Source organism: Sphaerodactylus townsendi, linkage group LG05 (genome assembly GCF_021028975.2).
Source record: "Sphaerodactylus townsendi isolate TG3544 linkage group LG05, MPM_Stown_v2.3, whole genome shotgun sequence".
In the NCBI taxonomy this organism is placed as follows: Eukaryota; Metazoa; Chordata; class Lepidosauria; order Squamata; family Sphaerodactylidae; genus Sphaerodactylus; species Sphaerodactylus townsendi.
Genome location: NC_059429.1, coordinates 80,172,818 through 80,195,295, shown reverse-complemented (window position 1 = coordinate 80,195,295; position 22,478 = coordinate 80,172,818). Strand labels below are relative to the sequence as shown.

General features: G+C 41.7%; 1 protein-coding gene across 2 annotated transcripts; it reads right to left on the bottom strand.

Moving 5' to 3' along the window:
• Positions 1-994: 994 nt before the first annotated feature.
• Positions 995-21,107, bottom strand: MTCH1 (mitochondrial carrier 1). 2 transcript variants are annotated; one of them, XM_048496254.1, is made up of 12 exons: positions 20,802-21,100; positions 19,550-19,634; positions 17,713-17,819; positions 15,345-15,422; positions 14,463-14,520; positions 13,609-13,660; positions 12,535-12,594; positions 8,692-8,785; positions 6,812-6,859; positions 5,428-5,495; positions 4,653-4,728; positions 995-2,456 (listed from the first exon to the last, which is right to left on the bottom strand). In XM_048496254.1, exons 1-12 carry the CDS (start codon positions 20,958-20,960, stop codon positions 2,385-2,387), a joined length of 957 nt encoding a protein of 318 aa, XP_048352211.1. In that variant the 5' UTR covers positions 20,961-21,100; the 3' UTR covers positions 995-2,384. The 2 variants fall into 2 exon arrangements, with proteins under 2 accessions (XP_048352211.1, XP_048352213.1); XM_048496256.1 differs by lacking the exons at positions 995-2,456; positions 4,653-4,728 and having other exon boundaries at positions 5,493-5,578; positions 20,802-21,107.
• Positions 21,108-22,478: the final 1,371 nt, after the last annotated feature.

Sequence of the window (22,478 nt, the reverse complement as noted above, 5' to 3'; positions counted from 1 at the left end):
TTCTGCTAAAGGTTCTTGTTGGATGCAAGCCAATGACCTGCCTGAAGCCAACTGATTAGCTCATGATACAGACAACTGTGGATCAGGACCAGTTTGCAATACAAATGTGCCAAGCTGAGCCTGTCTTAGTCCCAATCCAAGATGTATTATAGTGCGGGGGAGGGGGGTTCACTGTCCTTCTGAGTCCTGTCTTCCAGTAGATTTTGAGGCACCATTGCTTACTGACTCCCTGACCTGTACTTCCACCGCTCATTCCTGGTGCACACTTTCTCTGATGTAGACTAATCTTATTGCCTCCTGATCCATGCCGCCTGGGACCCACTTGGGGCGGCAAATACCATGATCAAGCCCTGCTGCAGATTTACAAGCTCACACATTTAGACTGAAATCCTATGCATTCTTCCTTGGGAATGTTCTACATAACTCAATGGGATTTACTTTAAAATAAATGTGCAAGATTGAAGTACTAGCCCATTGAATTACACCAGCTCTGTTTGGCATTCTCTCTCCTGCCTCAAGGTTACCATGCAGTTTGTATACTTAAGTGTAAAGCTGCTATTTATAACCTATGCTACTGTAACTGTGCATCAACACAGGGACTAAAAGAATAATCTAATGGGTCAAATTAGCTAGCAATTCAGACACAATTATTCAAACAGTATGTATGCCTTTTTTGTTAACATATCAAAATCCTGCCCAGATTGCAGTAGTAGTAAAGTAATCTGTAGAACCCATTAAATGCAAGCAATAAGAGGTTGAGAATACTTTCATCTGAATGAAAAGTTGGGCTATATCCACAGTATCATTTTCAAAGTTTAGTTCCTAGAACTTTCTCCCTTCTTGCTAATTGTGTCTCTCCAAAGCATTAGTCAAAGAACAACTTCTTTCCCACTCAGGTACAGCACTAGATGCATGTATGTATGGTGGCGAGGGGGGGGGGGGTCGTAACCAGCAGACTTTGGTTCATACATGACGTTCAAAAGGTCAAGAGCAGTATTTTCATACTTTTATTTCAATTAAGTCATCTTGTAATTAAATTGGTTACAAAAACAGACCATGAATCTACTTTTCACATAAAACTATCAAAGTGATGGTTAGTCAGAGGGTTTAGGAGGAAACTATGATTCCAGATTTCACAAAAGTTCTTTCACATTCTGCACAATAGATGTACATATATGCAACACAGATGCAATCTCCCAGGCTTCAAAGAAAGTATCTACTCAAATTATGAAAGCAAAAGACTAGGGACACCAAATTTGGACAATTTGATCCCATTCCTGCAGTTTTCCAGATGTAAAGTGCTGAGGACAAATTCTTCCTGGACCATCCAAGAATGCAGAAGAAAAGCCAAGTCAGATATCTCATACTTCACTGTATACAACATTACCAAATTATCACACTTGCTAAGGACCCAGAAAGCATTTCCAAGCTTTGTTGAAGGAAAAAAAAGCATTTGGAGTCATCGTGTAACACAGTCACAAATGCACAGAACACAACAAATGAGCACCATGATGAGTGCAGGGAAAATCATTACACATCTATACACAGCAGCACTTTAACCTGTCGGATTGTGGAAAACTTTGCTAAGATACTTCCCACAGTATTATAACTGTTCAAGGAGCTACTGAACTTCAGAATCTGTCTCTAATCATCCACTGCTGAATCTTTAGTTAATTTAACTGTTGAACAGCACAACTAATATATGCATTAAAAAGCTGAGCCAACATATTCCAGATACTCCCTTATGGATTAGAAATACTGCATCAATACAGTTCACATACAAGTCAAATTTCCTCTGACAGTAGCAACATACATGAACTATGATATACAGCAAAACCGTGCGGACAACACCACCGCTTGTCTCCCTGAGACAAGTGCTTTCCGCTCCTGAGACCTGGCTGCCAGCAGCACAAGTACACAGCCTTGCCTGCAGCCATCCCAACTTGAACCTCCACCATCCAGGAGAAAGGTAACGATCCAACCAGTGGTGGGATCCAAAAATTTTAATAACAGGTTCCGATGGTGGTGGGATTCAAACAGTGGCGCCACCACACACATGTACCTCCAGTCCCTATTGGGCAGGGAGGTTGCTTTAGTAACCCCTTCTCGATACTCAGAAAAAAATAGTAACCACTTCTAGAGAAGTGGTGAGAACTGGTTGGATCCCACCTCTGGATCCAGCACTGAACAGCTGTCTCTTTCCTCTGACTGGCAAAATCTTAGTGTCATCTGGTAACCCCAGTGCAGTCCAAAAGACAACCCAACCTGCTGGGGAGAAGATGGTCTTGCTCTTCATCTTTAACTTCAAAAATTAAAAAAAGGCAAAACAAGCTTATAGTGTTTCTTCTACAACAGGCAGTTTGCTTTCCCCATTCGTGATGAGTTTAATCAAAAAGGATAGTGGCTGAAAGGGGTGCTCTACGGAACAGCAAGCTGGAGCCTCTGAACAGCTGCCCCTAGGAAGAGAAGAGGAAAAGATTTAGGGAAATTGGTTAAAGATATTTACCTGCAAGAGCAGTCGCCCAACTGCTGCTAAAACGAGTACTTGCAGGAACCTTGTGGCCCAAGTCACAAAGGGATGCTACACTCTGAAGCATAAGCAACTGGGATCAGGTGTGAAAGCTCAAGGCCCTGTGTGACTAAGTGAAGGTAAAAATTTGCAACTTTCAGTGTATTAATGCATCAAAGCAGACACATGATTGCATTATTATCTACCAGAGATAAAGATGCTAAGAGGCAAGCAAGTCCATTTATGTCACTGAGGCCTTCATGTGAAACCCAAATGGGTATTAAGAGTGGAAAATACTCTACTCCTCTCTTCAGCCAGTTTCAACTCCACTGCCTTTACCTGGGCCACTTTTCAATACAGCTCATCACATCTGAAATGAAAGTCTCTTAAGGCAAGCATTTACTATTTAACCATCATCTCAAGAGAGGCATTTAAGACTCATAGTTCTTGGCACACTGAAAAATGTTATTTTTAGCAGACATTAAACTGGCAAGAAGTTGGACAATTACAGTGACTTAGGAATCACAGAGATTGTATTGTAGATAATTTCCAGCAATAACCCTTTCCATAAAACCTACATTATGAAAAATCAGTGACTGCACAGCCACTTTACTTTGCACGGATTTATTTGTTTTAATTAAAAATTTTATTCAGTAAAGTCAAATGCAACACTTTCCAAATTTATGTTGAATTCTATAAAGAATGATATAGATGCTGAGTTGATTTCACTATGCTAGTCAAAATAACATTCAATTTATCAAACTGATCTGACTTTACCTTGCAATCTACAGGTTACATTATTCAACTCGAAAAGGAACATAACCCAAAGCAAAGAAGGGTAGGTTGGAGAAACTAAAGAAATGCATACAGTTAAGTTTCTTGTAATTCATACAGCAATGGTTGTGTTAATCTGTACTGTTGAAAAGATGAATGTCGAGCCCTTGAATTGCTTGAACGGCAGACCTGTGAAGCTGAAAGGCTGGCACTCCTCAACAATAAAAAGTACTGCAATTTTACATCATCACTCTGATAAATGCAGCAAAAGAAACACCTGTCCCCTCACAAATACCTATAAAATCAGGAAAAGGAACCACAGAATATCCTCCCTCGTGTAGCAGAAGTAATGAATTTGGCTGGGCTATCTTGCAATATGATAGCTGAACATCACCTTTCATTCACCAGAATTCTTCAATTACAGGAAAACATCACAAATCCTGGAAGACCCTGCTTGCTTCCTTTAGCATGCAAGTGCCTCTGCCACCATTCTCATATTTGTAAAGTTGGTGTCCCACATGCTGGGTATTAGACCAGCCTTGGGAGAGGGCAGAAGCAGATCTTTACCATGGTGTGGGGCAAAACTCTTTTGGAGATAATGAGGAATACTATGGATTTGGGTGGGGAAGAAGAGTAGTTTCAGGCTGAGCAATAGTAGCTGAATCAGGAAAAATGGACCCAGTAACTGAAATGAAGGAGAGGAGATGATCACTTGCAAATGCAGATGAGACTAAACCAGGGGTCGGGAACCCGCGGCTCGCGAGCCGCATGCGGCTCTTCCGCCGCTGTTCTGCGGCTCCATCAGCCGAGCCGCGGGGCCCCTCTTCACCCGCCCTGCGAGGAGCAGGGCGGGCGCATCGTTCCCCCGGCGGCCGGCCCGGCCGAGCTGCCGGGCACCTCTTCTCCCGCCCAGCGAGGAGCAGGGCGGGCGCATCGTTCCCACGGCGGCCGGCCCGGCCGAGCCGCCGGGCACCTCTTCACCCGCCCTGTAAGTGATGGCAGAGGCTGAGCGCATCTACTCGCCTGGCAGCCGGCAAGGCCGAGCAGCCCGAACCTATCGCCTGCGCCTACTGCAGGCGGGTGGTAATATTATTGTGTGTGTGTGAGCGGTGACGGAAGCGCGAGCCGAGCAAGTGGGCGGGGGAGCGGAGGGGGGGCGTGCCAGCGAGTGGGGGGGGGGGTGAGCCAAATGGCTCTTTGAGGGGAAAAGGTTCCCGACGCCTGGACTAAACTAAGTCAGGTTTTCCCATACTTGGATTTCTCTAACCCTACTCTGAAAAAGAAAGCCAACATACTTATTCCCTCCTCTATTTCAGGAGAAGCGATGGTCTGTCTACTCTCTTCTAGGGTAAAAACTGCTGTTGCTCACCTGAGCACAGAGATGTCTCCAGCAGTGAATCCAAGAGGAAAACACAGGAGAATATGGAGGGAGGCCAGCACGTAACCTACACGTCAGGGAGAAGAATATACAGGAATTACCTTACCAAGTGAGCGATGAATAAGCAGTGTGAATAAAATATTGAGCATAAGTAGGGTAATTATCAACATCTAGATACTGATTTATTCAATTACAACTAAAACACAATGCACATTAAGTTCCTGCACTACCGAAGTGTCATTAAAACTGCAATATACACACATCATCTGACTGTTTTACAAGCTACAGATATTATACAACTGCTGGACAAAAAACTCAACCGCCAGCTGCTTTTATAAAAAGCCCAAGGTTGTTATATTCAGAAAGACACAGACGGCCTGCTTCATATTTATGAGGCTTAAAATGCAAGCTGTGTTAATAAAAATATCTGTGGGCTATTTATACACACACACACAGCCTGTCACTCTCCTGAATTCTTCAGGGCTGTGACTTATAATGCATATTCTTGTCAAACCTCCAGCTTGAAGCTTTATTTTCTTTTTTCATTAAAGGGAACAATTTGTATGTATTTACTTCAGTTACATCCTGCTTTTCTCCCCAATTGTTCTCCATATATTGTTCTCTTCCCAATTTTATGTGTGAAAATGTTACAACCTCTGGCATGGGAAGCTTTAGGTGGACTCGGCCAAACAGGCAACAACTTTCTATATTTTCATTTAAGAGTCTGGATAGTATTTGGGGGTGAGAGAAAAGTAGACTCGCGTACCCGCAGTTGTTCACTGCCATGAGATCTCCCACAAGAAGAAAAGGGTATGTCAGCATGCTCACAGCAATCTATAACAAAGAAAGTCTCAGGCTTTTCTTCTACAAAGCTGAATACAAAATTAGCAGGAAGAATCCATGTCACTGAAATAAAACTAGAAAGGTTCAACATGCATTGTGCCCTTCAAGAATGATGTTTCTGCCAGAAGCAGGTTAACTGGAAGAAAGCAATATAACATTCATACTAACATTCAACCCTAACATTCATACTGGAAGGATGGAAAGCCACAGTAGCAACACCTCTGATTGATGAGCTGGTCTACAGTACTAGCCTTTTAATTATTTTATTCTGTTGCTACTGGGTTCGTATTGTATTGATGGGCATTTTCAATGTTTGTTTACTACAAATTTTATTATGTTGACTGAGGAAGGTGAAACACCACTTTAAAAACCAATTTGGCTGAGTGCATAAGCTATAAATGTTGTAAATACATTTATTTTATTTACTTCATTTGTACACAGTTCTCCTCACCACCATTTTATTGTAACACCCTGTTAAGTCAGTTGAGTCTAAGAGCAGATGCCTGCCCCAGGTTCACACAGCAAAGTTCACACATGGCAAAGTGGGGATCTGAACCTGAGTTTCTCAGATCATATAGCCTGACACTCTAACACCACACTGGCTCTCGCTATTCAGAGTGACCAATTTCTATTCACAATTTAAAATCCCAGGAAAGAGGCCCACATACTAAAAGGGTATGAAGACTAATGGCTGGTTTTCCGGCTAAATGTGGCACATTGTTGATTATGGGTTTGTTTGGATCTGGTTGTTCTCAAAGCGTAAATACTCAGAGGCCACAATAATCAGCAGCATTGTAAGCATTCAGATAATAAGAACAACTTTCAAATGCAGATCTTTTAAGTCATCTAACACAAAATGTGTCAAGATGGCCAGATTTTAAAGGGCAAGACTTTTTATTACACGTGGCAGAGCTAGTGATTAGTGTGCACCAACTCCAATTCCCTGAGGCTGTGCTATGCAGCTTGGGAGAAGGCTGTAGACTAGCAGCAACATTAAGAGAGTGGCACCTACAGCAACATACTATAAGATGCTGTCCTCATATTTTGGAGTTGAGGCACACATACTAAAAAACACGGGCAACTATGCAACAGGTTCTGAGTAAGGGAGACGGGAAAGTACTGCTTTAAGCGACAGGATCAAAAGCTAACAATTTACACATCCCATTTCAGAAGTGCCTCCCCATTATTTGCTGCTGCTCAGTTTTTATGTTGGACTATATACGTATGCACAGATCATCCCAAGGACAACATACAAGCAAGCTACCAAACACACGGTAACTGAATAACAGGAAAATTTGTTTACATACCCCCATCACAAACTTGGTGTAACTCCGGATCACAGAGGCTTGGTTGAACTGAAAGAAAGAAACCAGAGTGTCTGATGCCTGGACCACTGAATCCATTGCCTGATTATGAACAGCAAGATTCCTGCGACTTCCAAGAGAATTGACTAGGGAGTCTTTGTTTTGGACCATGTTTGGCATCATTACCCAACATCCTTTTTGCAGCAGGGCAGGCATTACCGATCAGTTGCCTTTCTGCTTGCGTTCGGGAGGGGGTGATGTTTTGCGGGTTCTCTATCACGCATGTGTGCTTTAACTTTTAATATAATCTTCAATTTTTATCTTCAATCTTATCAATAGATTGAAATATCAATCTTACCAATAGACTGAAATATCAATATCGAAAGATCAATATATCGAAAAGGTGAATTAAAGAATACTGGTTGTGGTGGGTTTTCTGAGCAAAAAGAATACATCCTCTGTACACTTTGCCAGAACACTGATAAGTCTTTTATGGTGAGAAGTGCGGGGGGGAGGGGGGGTAATGGTGGCCTGCAAACCACAAAAGTACGTGACCAGCCAGTTGCTAAGCTCCTCAGGTTCATGATTGTTTCCTGTTGTGCTGCAAACCCAAGCATCAAGACCATGGGCTTTTACGATGTGGTCTGGAATTACTGATCACATGTGTATAAAACTACAAGGCTGGAATTTGTGGATTGACTAGTCTCAATAATTTTTACATTTTTTAATGTGAGTATCAATTTATTGATCTACAGTTATGGTTATTTTAAAAAACTCTACCGATCTCAAGATATGCAGGAGTGGGGAAGGCACAGGCAATAGAAATGATATGGCAGGACAAGCTGTGGGAAGAAGTTGGTAACAGGGAAGAAAGTGAGGGGGCAGCATGCAAAGCAGTGTGAGGGAGTGTGTGTGGGGGTAAGACTAGGCAAGTTGGATGTGGGCAGAAGGAAGAGGTCTGGAGCAAAGCTGTGTCCACTGGCAAATCTGTCCTGCTCTGGCAGCAAAGCAAAATTAAAATCATGCTATAAGTGGATTTGCTTATTGTGGAGAGGGTGGAAAGTGAAAGCAGGGCTAGAGAAAATATGTCCGTACAAGAAATCTTGCTGTGGCGAACATTTGTCTCCACCATGCAGCAAACACCTTGTGCATAATTGGCCATTAAGTAAACACAGGAGGATCAAGTAATCCATACTATCAAAAAACATTAAGTAGCAGAACTTATACCACAGGTATAAACTGACCTGTATCTGACTTGCGCAGGCAGTAATGCAGTTTTGGTATCTCAAAAGGTACCCACTGAGCTGGGACTTTTGTAATTACAATTTCTCTGACAGGAAGGCCAAGACCACGGAGTTATTGCATTATTCTGTGCAGGCCAACCTGCTGTTTCACAGAAAGAGCTTTTGGTCACACTCCACCTAGCTTAATATTTGATGCCATTCACACAAGAGAATCGATTTCATAAGCCATATTACAAAGAAGCTTTGGGAAATAAATTTGAGTGCTTTCTTTGGACTTCGTATGCTATAATTTACAACAGAAAATTAATCTGAGCAAAGCAATGCCATCCAAAAGAAACCATGCGTACGGGGCAGAAGCAGCTGGATGAACCATCCATCGGAGGTTTTTTACTGGTGAGGGGTCAACCTTTTGAAGCTTAGATACAATCAAAGCAAAAATTAGTATTCTGATTACTATTTATCATCAACCTATTCTCATTTTAAATGGCAGAAAGAAAACAGATTATGGCTCATTTAATTTGCAGCCCAAAGTTTTATTTTGATTCCGTTCACCCATTATTCAGCCTGCTAAGATTGTCAGAGTCACACTGATGATATGAACCAAAAAACAGCCCCGAAAAGAGCAAAGAGGTTACTTACATTGTCATCCACTGCATAGGTGTTAATGAAGTGAGCCAGGAGGTTACAGCACCACAGGAAAACAACATCACCTAGAATGTGAGGAATTAAACCTCTGGGAAGGCAAGAACAAAGCCTGGATTTAAAAAAAGAACTCTTGAATTAAGCTCAAAGGATCTGGGGATTCGGCAATCATGCTCATAAGGTTATAATCTTATTTTTGTATTTAGAATACAGAACACATACTAATAATAAAAATGTTGAACTGAAGTACTAATCAAAATCTAGGCGGTCAACATAGAAAAAAGGAATTATACAGAGTTTCCCATTTGCTTATATACTGTTGGTCCTTGAGGGGAGAGAAGGAGGAAAGGAATCCAGACCAGATGCCAGAGCAGTGAACTTCAGAGAGATAACAGGTGATTTTGGAGGAATAAATTAACAGATCAATACAAAATGGTAAATAAGAATATAGTCAAATCATTTCCGAGTGGCAACTTATCTTGGCAAGGAGATGGTAGCATTCACCCATACAGCAAGAAAAATGTTACCATAGCACCAGTGCTAACCATAGCCTCACACACCAAGATATCCCTTGGTATACATTTGTTTATATTTAACCATAGTATAAAGAAAACGGTTTTTAAATTGAGTCCACATATATTAAGAACAATGTAAGCTTGATCCTTAATCCCAATGGAACTTCATTGTTCAACAGACAAAACTGGACAGGAAAAAAATGTGATTTGCTCAAAAATATGTAAAATTTCCACTAGGAACTCTACCATGACATAGACCACGTTTAAAAAGATTAAATGCAGCCTTTATATCCAGTCCTTGTACTAGTATGGTGGCATAAGCAACAGATAAGGCCAAGAAGTCATTGTCCAGCAATGTCATCATCATCAGTTACCTGGAATTATACAACTTCTCTTGGCTAAGATGCTATCAAATGAAAACATAATACTGTTCAATTCAGTCTACTTGTTATATTGTTTAAAATCAAAAGGTCATCAATGAAAGTGTCAGACAAGGACCAGTTATTCCAATCATTTTGTTTTCAACAAAAAGAACTAAGTAGGAACTTCATCTGCCATGTTCAGGACTGACCTTGTTTTAGAATGCTCCACTTGGGTCCGAGTGCCTACCTAACATTACTAGGTAGGTACTAGGACCCAAGTAGAGCACTCTAAAACAAAGACGGTCCAGCAAGGGGCAGATGAAGTTACAATTCTACTTAGTTCTTTTTGTTGAAAAAGGCATAGGTAGTGTCAATGAGACAACGTTCAGGTTAATCTACAATGTCATAGTAATAATTGTTAAATTAAATTATCTCCATAGCAGAGACAGAAATAGATTAGGCAAGTTTACAAGCTGTGTTTCAAGCTATCCAGGCAAACCATATACCTGTAAAATAGACACGAACACACACAACCTGCTGCACCATTCAGTCCAGAAATTCAGAAAATTCACAACTATTTGTCTTCACAATTTCAATATTTCCTGTTAAGGAGTTATTATGACTAGCAGTAAAGGGAAACTGAAATGAGAGATCACATAATTTTAATTGCTGGCATGTAATACTGGGAAGGAGCATTGTCAAACATGTATAAGATGTTACTGGATATAAAAAAGTGTTGGATAACAACAAAGTCTAAATGGAAAAATGTGTTTAATATTCTAATTATTTTACTTGGGATGCTATTCTGTTACACATAAACTGGAAAAAGCATGTTTATAAACTGATTGAGCTACTGGTATTTGACAGCTTATCAATTAATATATCAAAACTAGCAGTAAAGCCCATTTTATGGTGGAATAAAATGGGCTATAGCTGGAAGGAGGGTTAATCTATGGTTAACGAATTAACAGTCTCCTTGTCCCTCCCTGAAACCTGTAAGGGGGGTTGCTCAATCCCCCAACTCAGCCCTTGCCAATCAGGGCCCCTGACTCATTCCCTGGCCCTTCCTTTAGGGTCTGAAGTGCTCTCTGGGCTGAGCCATCTGCCCCCACCTCGCCCAGGTGAGTTCCTCACTTGCCTCCCTCCTCCCTGTGAGGCTGCTGCTCTCTGTCCTGCCCCGGTGAGTCTTCAGGGTGCCTGCTTGTGTTCGGTGGGGTGCTCCTGGGGGCAATGAGATGCACTTGGGAGGCCTGTTGTTTGGAGCAGTGGGAGGGCGGGCGGGGGGATGGGGACGGTGGCGGGCTTGGCAGGGCAACAGGAATAAGGTGCCACTACCCTGATGGTCTGGGTTGTCTTTGGGGAATAGGAGAGTTTGGGCAGGGGGGATGGGAGGCTGGTGCCAGATCTGGTAGGGGAGCGGGCAGCAAGCCACCCACTGCCCTGCCAACCAATTGCCGCACAAAACTCACTTCCACTGTTGAAAGTGAGTCCTGTGTGCTGACTAGTTAGGAGTGAGTTGGTGAATCACTACATCCCTTAACCAATTATGTATTAGGACAGATAGAAGTGAAAAGTGTTGCAAAGAATATATGGTTGCAGCACTCCAAAATTAAAATATTTTGGAAGAAAATTTTTAAGTGATTAAAATATATTTTATTATCTAGTTCACTAAATATCTTATTATGGGTTCTTGTACTGTGAGCTAATTGAAAATCTGGTTGTGGCTAAGATCTTGATAGCAAATAAGTGGCATTACTATGATCCTATGTCAATGGAAGAATTAGGATCTGGAAGATTTCTGATATGGCAAAATTAACTCAATATGTCTCTCAGGTATACAACAAAAAGCAGAGACTAGTCAACCATTTATTAGATGTTCCAGGTTGAAGAGTCCATGCGGACACTAAATCCTTCCTTTAGGTAAGTACATACAAATACAAATAATCTTGCAAGCAAATGATAAAAAAGATTTTTTAACATTCTCATCCTTAATGTGCTCTTAATGTGCTGCTGCTACTACTACTACTAAGCATGCATTCATTGTCAGCAGGGGATATACCTATTGCTGAAAGGGCTAAAATGATATCCTGCTTCCAATTGCATTGCACCAATCACACAATGCATATTGCACCTATCACAGAAACTCTGTGTTTCAACTACCCAGAAGGTCTGCTACTTTTATACTTTGGCACCTCATTCTTTCAGTAGGCAAAAGACCACCTTTTTATGAGACTTTGTAAATTATAGGGGCTCTTATGAATAAAAATCATAATTTTTCACCAGGTCTCTTTAACCCTTGCCATATTTAAGACTTTTTTTCCTGTTAAAAAGGGACTAGAACAGTACGTTTGCATTTAAAGTTAAACCACTACTGATAGTACAATGATTTTATCAAACTGGGCTGGAAATTTGTCATCAGTACCAAAAAGAAAACTTGGAATTTCACTCTCTCTCTAATCCAGTACAGATCTCTCCATCAGGCAGTTCTGTGAATCACAAAGAACAGCACTTGGTCACTGCAAAGACCATTGAACACTGACTGCAAAGATGAGTTCTAGCCACCTTAGTGCTGAATGAAAAGTAAGCACAGCTAAAGTAAGATTTGCTAAGCTCCTTATCACTATTTAGATGGAGCCAGTCGTAATTCCTATTACTTAAATGAGAAGGCTTGCACTGCTTTCCTCTGCAGGCGCTGAGTTTATGCATAGAGAAGGTCTAGGGTTGAAAAACAATCAAATATGCACTGTGCTCATATAATTTTGACTTGTCACAACAGGCACAATAGGCAAAACCCCTCCTGCGTTCTATCCAATGAACACTGCTGACCTGAACTTTGAAGAGTGGAAACGGTTATCTCCTCTTCTGCTAACGGATTCTTATTTGGGATGTGAGGCCTCCTTGAATAGCAACAGAACAGGCTCAAATTAAACACATTTGATAAGAATTTAGATAGACTCACGTACACAAAGAATCCCAAAAATCCTTCTTCTTTCAAAATTGTCCCAATGGAGCTCAATACACCTCTGGGGAAAAAGGGAAAGGCTCAGAGAAAGGTTCTCATACCCTCGAGTCTGAGGATTTCTGCAGCTGCTACCAGCATCCTTCCACAAGGGAAAGGGGAATAATATGCATTTCCTAGGCACAAGCCATCTGCAAATGCAACATGGACAGTGATATCATCTTACTGCATGGATCAGGGGAGGAAGGAACAACTTAAGTGTTCCCATTCTTGAAATATCTGGTCCCTTTTAAGTAAAATCAAAGTATTCAGAAGTGTCATAAGCATGGAAGCAGAAAACCACATGCTGGTGAAATTCTTAAAAGTAATATTTTTAGCCTGATTCTGCTAAGATGGGTCTCAAAGAAAGAAGCCCATCTTTCCAAGATTTAACCACAGCCTCAATTGCAAAATACAAATATAGCAGGTATTTACTCAGAAGTCATTCTTTTATAGTGCTAACATGAGATGTTAAGTTTTTCAGTTGACCCCATAATGTACAAGTGCCCCATATCATACAAGCGTGTAGCTTAGATAAACCTGCTTCATGCAGCACAATCCCATCAGTGTTGACATGGTACATTTATGGGCATGGAGTCATGCTGCATTTCCATCAGATCTCACCTTTGTATGGAATGGACCTATGTGGAATGACACCAAGGTAAACCTTTCAACATTCCATGTTGAGAGAGTCAGGTCATCTGCCGCATGGAAACTTGGTTCCCATGCATAGTGCTATCTTTCCTGTGTCTTCCCTTTGATATCCCCGAAAATGCGTGTTTCAGAGTAGTATACTCTGCAACGGTGTCATGGCTTTTTTGTCTCCCCATGTTTTGAGAGGATTATTTACACAGTAATATCTGGCACTTCTGGTTTGAGGGGCAGGGGAAGATATAAGGGTATGGATTCAGCCAACTATGAGGAAACGGCGAATGTCACTGCTAAAGCTCTGCAGTTGATACTTATAAAATGATATTTCTAACAATTTTTTTAGCCTTTACTTTAAAAATCCAACTCAAGAGCACCAAGAGATTCTCACCTATATTTAACTTCCCGTCCTACAAACTGGACCATACAACGCATAGAGATTACTGTGAAAGAGAAATGAACACACAAGCAGTTTGTAATTGCACAAAGTTCAGCCAACATGGCCACAACACATAACCAGACCTCGTATCAGACAGTTCTCCATTCATCATTTGGAATCAAGGTGCCACGGTCTATTTCAGAATTCTTTCTGATAGGTTACTCTCTTTTTATACTCTTTGCTGGTTTGCTTTGATTTTTATCACACTCTCTTTGAAAGCTACAAGTTATAATGATCCTTCTGAAATTGTCCAACTATAAATTGGTTTACTTAATACCACTTCATGTTCCAAATCATGCTGATTTCACTTCAGTCTGGAAAGACAGATGGTTTTTACAGGTCCAGTGACCAGGTGTTCCAAGTTAGTGTCCGTTTATCCCATGTCATGCACACATTTATATAGGAAACTGCCTTATACTGAATTAGACGTTTGGTCCATCAAGGTCAGCCCTGTCTACTCAGACTGGCAGCAGCTCTCCAGGGTCTCAAGCAGAGCTCTTCCACATTCATATTTATTTCTGGATTCCCTGTGGCAGGCTCAGGACAGCTTAACACAAACACATCATCATCTGACCTTCTTAGCTGGAAATGCTAAACATTAAACCTGGGACCTTCTGCATGCCAAACAGGTGCTCTGCAACTGAGCCACAGCCCTGCGATGGATTCCCCTTCCAAGCATGCTGTTCAGTAAGACATGATTGCCTTTTCAATTGATCAAATGAAAAACAATGGCTCTTGACCAGCATACAAGATGAATGTTCAAGCAGAGAATGGGACTGAAAAAGAGCCAACCCTACACAGCTCACCATGCAGCGGATGCGAAATAACCCGGGACACACACTGCATTAGCATCTCATGGGAGGTCTAATAAAATATAAACACAACACAGTCACAAATGGAAACTCCTTAAGTACAGATATCTTAAATCATTAAACTGTTCACTTGACTAAACGTAATGCAGTGGCTCCCACTGCCACTTCATTATGTTAAGTAACTCCCTGTCTCTCACATAGGCGGATTCCGCAAGGGCCAAAAACAGCAGTGTGAAAACGGTGTAAACCCTTTTATGCTTTTTAAAATCATTTTACACCATTTCCACACTGTTTTCACACCACTGTTTTTGGCCCATGTGGAATCCGCCATAGTCTGGTTCCAAAGTAACTGTATCCCAGATTATTCAGCTAAGGGAGACTGTGAAGCTGAATAGTAATTAAAAGTCAAAGGGAATATGGACAACTTTCTTCTGTTGTATATCCAGGCTGCAGATGTATAATAAGTCAGAAGGCAAACATTCATTTTCTTTTAAATTTCCAAAGACTTCTAGCTTCTTATATACTTTTAATTAAACAATTTTATTTCATTTCCTGAATGCCAAGTAAGTGAAGCTTTTAAGCAAATCAGATTGACGCTATTTGTCAATAGGGGAATGAAAGATGTATGTTCTATGCTGAACAGTCTCAACACTACATATTAGCAGGATGTACACTTAGAAGTAAAGAAATCTAACTGGAACAAGTATTCATGTTTGTGACTTCATAACACTCATACAGGTTGTCACACCTCAACATCGGAGAGCCATGACAAATCAATCTCCACACTGTACACCCTATCTAACTGTAAAGTTATTAGACTGAGTTGTGCTTATCAAGTACAAGAGAAAGAAGAAAAAAAGTCTTTGTGGGTTCCACCTCTTTCACCACTTTCCTGAGGGAAGTTTTCACATCATCCTTGTTCGAAACATGCTCCATATCCTCCAAAGGAAAGACCTGGAGTATAAATGAGAAAGCACAAAAACAAAAAAAACCCTAGTTTCCCTTCACATGTCTTTCTGTGATTTGCAATAGTTTTGTCATCTGAGAGGTGGGAAACAGTTAATATTAACAGAAATCAGCTTTTGTAGTAAATAAATGAAAGTATGTTATTGAGGCAAAAACTGTCTCATACAGTCACAATTTGATCAGCAGCATATCGGGATACTGTGCTAACTGTAACATTGAAACTGTGAACTCTTCAATAATGTGTTATGGTATATGTAACAGCTTATTAAGTAAACAAAATGAGTTGCTTTCAAACATCATATTTTTGACAATGTTACAAGTGTCTATACAAATTATCATCTAATACTGGAGGAAGTCTTACATAAATAACTATTGTACTTCACATTTAAAAAAGGATTTCACTCATAGGAGGCTCTTTCCAGAGCTCCCCAAAATGTCGTTTCTTTTTGTTTGAAAAAATACAATCCTAGGAGATACTCCTCCTGCCAGCTTTTCCAGTCTCTGAGCACAACCTACTAACAATGTGCAAGTAGTGGTCAAGAGCCCTATTTAAGCAAACTGCTGTACATATGCGAATTACTGATGGCTAAGGGAGACAGGTTATCACATCCTGACTTTCCTTTCAAGAGTTCAAGGTTGTATGTACATGGGGCATGATCCAATTACCCTATTGCCGTGGCAGCGAACCTTTGGCACTCCAGATGTTATGGACTACAATTCCCATCAGGCCATGCTGGCAGGGGCTGATGGGAATTGTAGTCCACAACATCTGAAGTGCCAAAGGTTCGCCACCACTGCCCTATTCTATCTCAAGAATGAGCCAATGTAGTGAGACAGTGACATGCTCAAAACCATCCAGTGTGGTCAATGGTAAAGCACGGATCTGAACACAGGCAACCAGTTACATTTTGCATCCCCTTCTTAACTCCCTTTCCTCCTCATCACGCTTTGCTGAATAACTTCTGCCTTCCAGAAAAAGAGAGAGGAATGTGCAAAGGTCTCCTGTTGATTACCAAGTGCTTGAAGTGGCAGACCAAGGCATGAGAAAGTTTGCACACCAAGCTCTGAAGGAGCTTGCAGGAGATTCCCCATCCCCCACACTTCTACACAATGCATAGAAGGGAGGGAGGTGGCAACCTGCTGACACGTCCTAACTATACATTAGATGAGACAATGCTGAGCTGCCTTGATTTCAGAGCTTTCTTGTACACAGCAGGAGGAGACGGCGTGGAAGGCAGCCAACTTATCTTGGCAGGAGACAGAGCAGCACTTCTCTCATCCTTAATGAGGAGCTGTCACTGAAGATTAGAAAAGTGAAGTCAACAGCACCTCTGTCAAAAGCAGAACAGGCCAAGACGTGTCAAACTAAGACTTTCACAGGATATAAAGGCTCACTATGAGAGAATCAGCACCTCATTATTTTACTGAGTTTAAAGGCATTTGAAAGCATTCAGACCGACTTAAAACTGTTTGATGGTAACTTAATTTAAAATATGGTCCAGAAGTGCCATCAGCATTTGATTGGTAATACAAATTATCAGGAGTCAGAAAATTATTCACAAAATAGAAAATGAAAAGCATGTATAGAGAAGCTCCATCTAGAATGAGGCCAGTTGCCAACAGATTTACAAAATGATTTTCTGTTGTTGGATGAAGGAGAGATGCTGCTTACTACAATCCATGAATTAAAACAGGGAAAGTGCACTGAACATGGCTAGCAGCAATAGCTGTCTAAGTTGAAAAATATTTACAAGGTGAAAAACCTTTACAAAATATTCAGAGCAAGTCCCAAAAATTCTTTGGTGTCATGTAATCTATTTACAGCCAATTGTACAAAAGCACACTGACAGTGATGCACAATAATTACACTCTTTCAACCAATCAGCTCAAGGAACTCAGTACACTGAAAAACTAAAAATTCTAAGCACCCACTAAACCTAGTTGGCGTCCAGGTATGACCCAACTTTGTACAAGACTTCAAGGGCAAATGGTATGTCTCATTGTAGTCCAAAACCTATGTCAGCACAAGTAAGACAGCTGTTCCACAAATGAGATGGACTCAACCCAAATAACTGTGCCAGTGGATTTGTATGAAATCAGATTATATCGGACACCAGCTAGATTTAGTAGGTGCTCTTATCATTAAAAAGAAAACAACCCTTAATGAGGATTTTTCAATGATGTATTCTTAAAAGAGTTTTTCAATGTACTGAGTTCCTTGAAAAAATGTGGTTATCATGCAGCATTAAGGATTCTGGAAGGCAAATTTGTTCCTTACCTTCTTCATTCGCCCTCGAGTTACAGTTGATAAAGTGCTAGAGATGATTCGAGGAGTGAGACCACGGAACAAGCCTTTTTTCCCATCAACTTTCACAATGTGTTTGGCTGGGGAATAAAAGATAGTGGAATCACACCATCATCAGTCTGGCCCACTAACTTTAAACCAAACAAAAACTTCCTGAAATGAGTACGTCAAAGCATTAACCTATCCAAGAGCTCACAGCTCTTTATAAAATGGATACAACCCTTGGCACTTTCAACTAGTCTATTTACTATTGTCAGCCTACCTGAGTTACACTGGATTTTATTGGGTTAGGTCAAAGTATGATGATTCCTTTAACTCGTGCTTAGCTGTGATGCCTCCTTCCACCCCAAAGGGTTCAGGCCATAATCTGCAAAATGTTTTGAAAGGAATTGTATAGAGCCTAAGTTATTATAATCATCAGTCAGTCAGCGAAAGGAAAAACTCAAATCATCCCTACTGTAATTAATATATTATAACACTCTGAAGTAGCTGCACCAATACTACCAGGACAGTTCCCACCTTTTTCAGCCTTTGAAGTTGGATGGCACTACTTCGTTTGAACTTGCATATTCTTCCAACACAAGTAACCTTGCACTGATGTATAAGACTCTTGCATTGATGCAAAAGTTTCTTATATCAGCACACAGTTCTTTGCAACAGAGGAACATATGCGTTCCAATGAAATTAAATGGAAGGGTCCAACTCTTGGAGTACGAGACTAAATGCTATCGTGTCTAAGAAACAAATGAGATAACATGATCTCTGTGAAATAGCTATATTATTCAGTCCTTTAGCTGATCAAGTGATGCTTATTGTATAAAGCTACAACAAACAAAAAGCAAAACAAAATATAACAGACTTTGCTAGCAAGAACATCAGAATGCAATATTAGATAAACAATAAGATATAATTACATAGCTCTAAGAGCAGCAATTAACAAGACGCATCATCCTTCCGGGCAACAAATGTCATCCCCCCCCCCACCCCGCATCCATCAATTGTCAATGTACATAAGTACATGATTATGTTTCTATCCCTTTTAAAAGGGATTTTTAGGAGACCCCAAATATTCCTCTTGGGACATTACATGACAGGCTAAGAGGTTGCAATACTTTCAACATGATACTGTGGACATAGTTCTGTCTTTCAAGGCAGTATCTTTCTTATAACTAAAGAATAAGACCATCATGCATCTAAAATGATGTCATAAAAATAAAAATGCTGTGTAGTGGCACAGAACATTAATGGCAAGCATCATTTACACATCAACTGAACTGTATCTCACACTACTGTTCCACAAATCACATGAAGTCAGTGATAGTTGCCCATAACCTACAAATCAAGATAAAACTGCAAAAAACTACATGCAGTTAAAATTATAGGCAAATTTATTTATCACTCAATTAGAATCTCTCAAGATGTAGCTTGAACTCACAAACTTGCTGGTCTCTTAAATCCACAACTTAAATCAACCTCCTCCATACTTTTTAAAATGGGACTGGTTGTGGACATTTACCACTTTAAAAATCCATGCATGGAATCACAGCAATCCAGTGATTATTAAAGAATTCAAGATAAACAACAACAATAACTTTCAACCACAATAATGACAGGGATGCATTTCATACTAGTTTCTACAAAAACAATAGTCAATAAATAAATGGCATTCTTTGTGAAAGATAACAGTTCTGAAAATCACATTGCTGTATCTAAATCACACGAACATCTGATCTATGAATCAGTTCAAACTCTACATGGTTTTTCCTGGGAAATTTACAAAACTTTACTTGCATTAGTTGGACATGCTCACCGTATGTAAAAAAGCCAGGTAAGTATAATACTTTTTTCCCCATCAAGTTTCTCCCAATGGTTGGAGGCAGAGGTTCATGACCAACCTTTAAAAGAAATATCAGTCAGGCAAGCTCTATGTATTGTCAAAGGCTTTCACGACCAGACTCAACTGGTTGTTGTGGACTTTCTGGGCTTTGTGGCTGTGGTCTGGTAGATCTTGTTCCTAACATTTTGCCTGTATCTGAGGAAGATGCAGGCAGATCTGTGGAGACACCTCTGAAGATGCCAGCCACAGATGCAGGCAAAACGTTAGGAACAAGATCTACCAGACCAAAGCCACACAGCCCGGAAAGCCCACAACAATCAGGCAAGCTCTCCACAAGTATTCCCCAGAAACTATTCATCATTATTTATGTTTATACACTGAATAAAATCTTAACATTTCCCATTTACCTCAGCTACAAAGCAGAAAAACTGCTGGTTTCCCTCACACAAATAAAACTCTTCATCCACCGGTCCAAAGCCCCACAAAACTTTCCTCCATATTCCCCCTTCTCCAGGAACCCGCCCACACATGACTGCAGGTTCACTTGAAGCCATCCTGGGGAACAGCCCACAGAGCTGCACCACTCTAGCATTCCATTCCCATGTGTTCCAGAACTGCAGTCCTCCTGGGGAAAAACTGGTTGCTAGAAGACCTACCAAAAAGTATGAATTTCTGCTAGTCATCCTGAGTGGCAGGCTGGGCAGCAGACTGGCAACCCCCAAACTTGATCACAAACAGGCCTTATTGTGAAAGAATTGCACAGCCTGCCGTTTAAAAAACCCACTTTATAGAGCCAGTGTACTTTAACACTTTTGAACATCTATCCACAAGAACTGTGATCACTACAACAAATCCTTGAGCCAGCCTAATGAGGAATAGTAATACCGTAGAAGAGAAACGGAAATAACAAAATTCCTGGAAATATGCTGGGACACTGCAGAGCCACACCCAACGCCAATTTACCGTACAAATGAGCGTTCAGTGTGTGACTGGCTCAGACAGGCAGCAAGCTACACGCCCAAGGGATGATTTGAATCCGGTTCCCCTCAGTCCTAGTTCTACCTTCCAATCGCGAAACGACTCGGATGCTCATTCCCCACTAGTCGGGAACAAAATGTCTCATTATTTCTGAGAACCCGGGAGAAGGACCTGCCTCAAGAAACGCCTCAACAGCTTAAATCCTGATCCCGCGGGACAGGCAACCTGGGACTCTGACCAACCGCACCTGCACCAGGAGCTTCACATAGAGCAACGGATGGCTCAGGGACGTGAACCCGGCGCTTAATGCCACGAAGAGCACGTCCGCCCCTTCCGCCGGGCCCGGTCCTGCCCCCGGTCCAGTTGCGGGGTGAGGCATCCCGGGACGAGCAGAAGGGACCGCCATCCTCTCTTCCCCAAAACAACCAGGAAGCGCACTTCCGGGTACACATTCGCCTCACGTCACATGACTAGAACCATCGTATAAATAAGCTTGCGCGTCATCACGTCACACTTGGCAACGTCCTCCCTTAAAACATCACTTCAGCCCTTAACGACACTTCCGGAGTAACGGCCACGCAAAAAGCATGGAGGAGGAATATCATAGAGATATGAAAGGATAGCGCGACGATAGTGAAAAGAGCGGGAAGAGACGTGGGGTTTCCCGCCCTCTTCCTCCCCGAGAGCCATGGACGGTACCATAATGTATAGGGTACGAGGGCACAGAAATTTGTGCGAAAAACTAGGAAATCAGCATTAGTTTTCCCTCAATTATATTTCCTCCTAGCGGTTCTTAAGACAAGTCTAACCCTACCGATGGTTTTTATAAGATAGTCCTGCAGAGTCGAGGAGGAGTTGTATGAGTTTTTTTGACCCCCTCAGAATTGTATCGAAAATTGCCTGCTGAATGGCGTTCTGTGCAGTAGACTATTAGCGCCCTCTAGCGTTCGTATCTGGTAAAACGAGTTTCGCTCGTTTTTCACCCAAGGAGCGATTGCTGGTGCTGCTGCTGCAACTACAAATGTTACATTGTGTACATTTGGTGCCCCCCCCCCCCCCGCGCCCATGGGCGGCCACCCTCCCCCACCACGACCAAACAGTGATTTTTTGCACCAGCTCACAAAACACCTCCCACTCCCAGCAAAACATACATGGCTCTCTCCCCACCAACTCTCTTTCCTAATTTTGTTAAAACTTTTCATTTTTATTTTTAAAACCTGCTGATTTTCTCGCATGCGCGAGGAGTTTGCTGGCAGGGAAGCCGGTGATTCTCTCACACACGCAAGAGAATCACCGGCTTCCCAACCCCTGCAAACTGATCACATGTGCGGGACAATCGCTGGCCAGCTTCCCCTCTGCACCTGCTCATGTGGAGAATAGCCGGCTGGCTTCCCCCCCTTTAAACTTCTCACACGTGCAAGAGAATCGCCATTCAAAGCCCTGCAAACTCCTTGTATGTGGGAGAGGGGCGCCAATTGATAGGGCAAGCCAGAGCAACGTGGTGGGAAAAGTGGGCCCGATTCTGCTAATGAGAGTTCTGCACTCCGGTGGAAGCCACCAGCGCAACAAAAGGGCTTTTCAAAAGGACCTCAACCTTTGCGGTTCAGAAAATTCCTAGTGCAAAAGCCGGCACCACAGGGTGGTGCTGGGGCAAAAACGTGACAGACACGCTGCAGGGCTGGGTGCTGTGCAGAAGTCTTGATTGCATCGGGGCATTCCCTGTGCCAACAGAGGGGCAATTTCAGCATTCAAAATCAGCCCTGCTGTCTTCCTAATTGTATATCAGCCCTCAAAGCAACATATCAAAGTGAACCTGGGCATCCTTCCGGGGGTCTGCAACCTGCGGCTCTCCAGATGTTCATGGACTACAATTCCTGATGGAGAGCCATAGGTTGAGGACCCCCCAAAACCCAATAATTTCAAC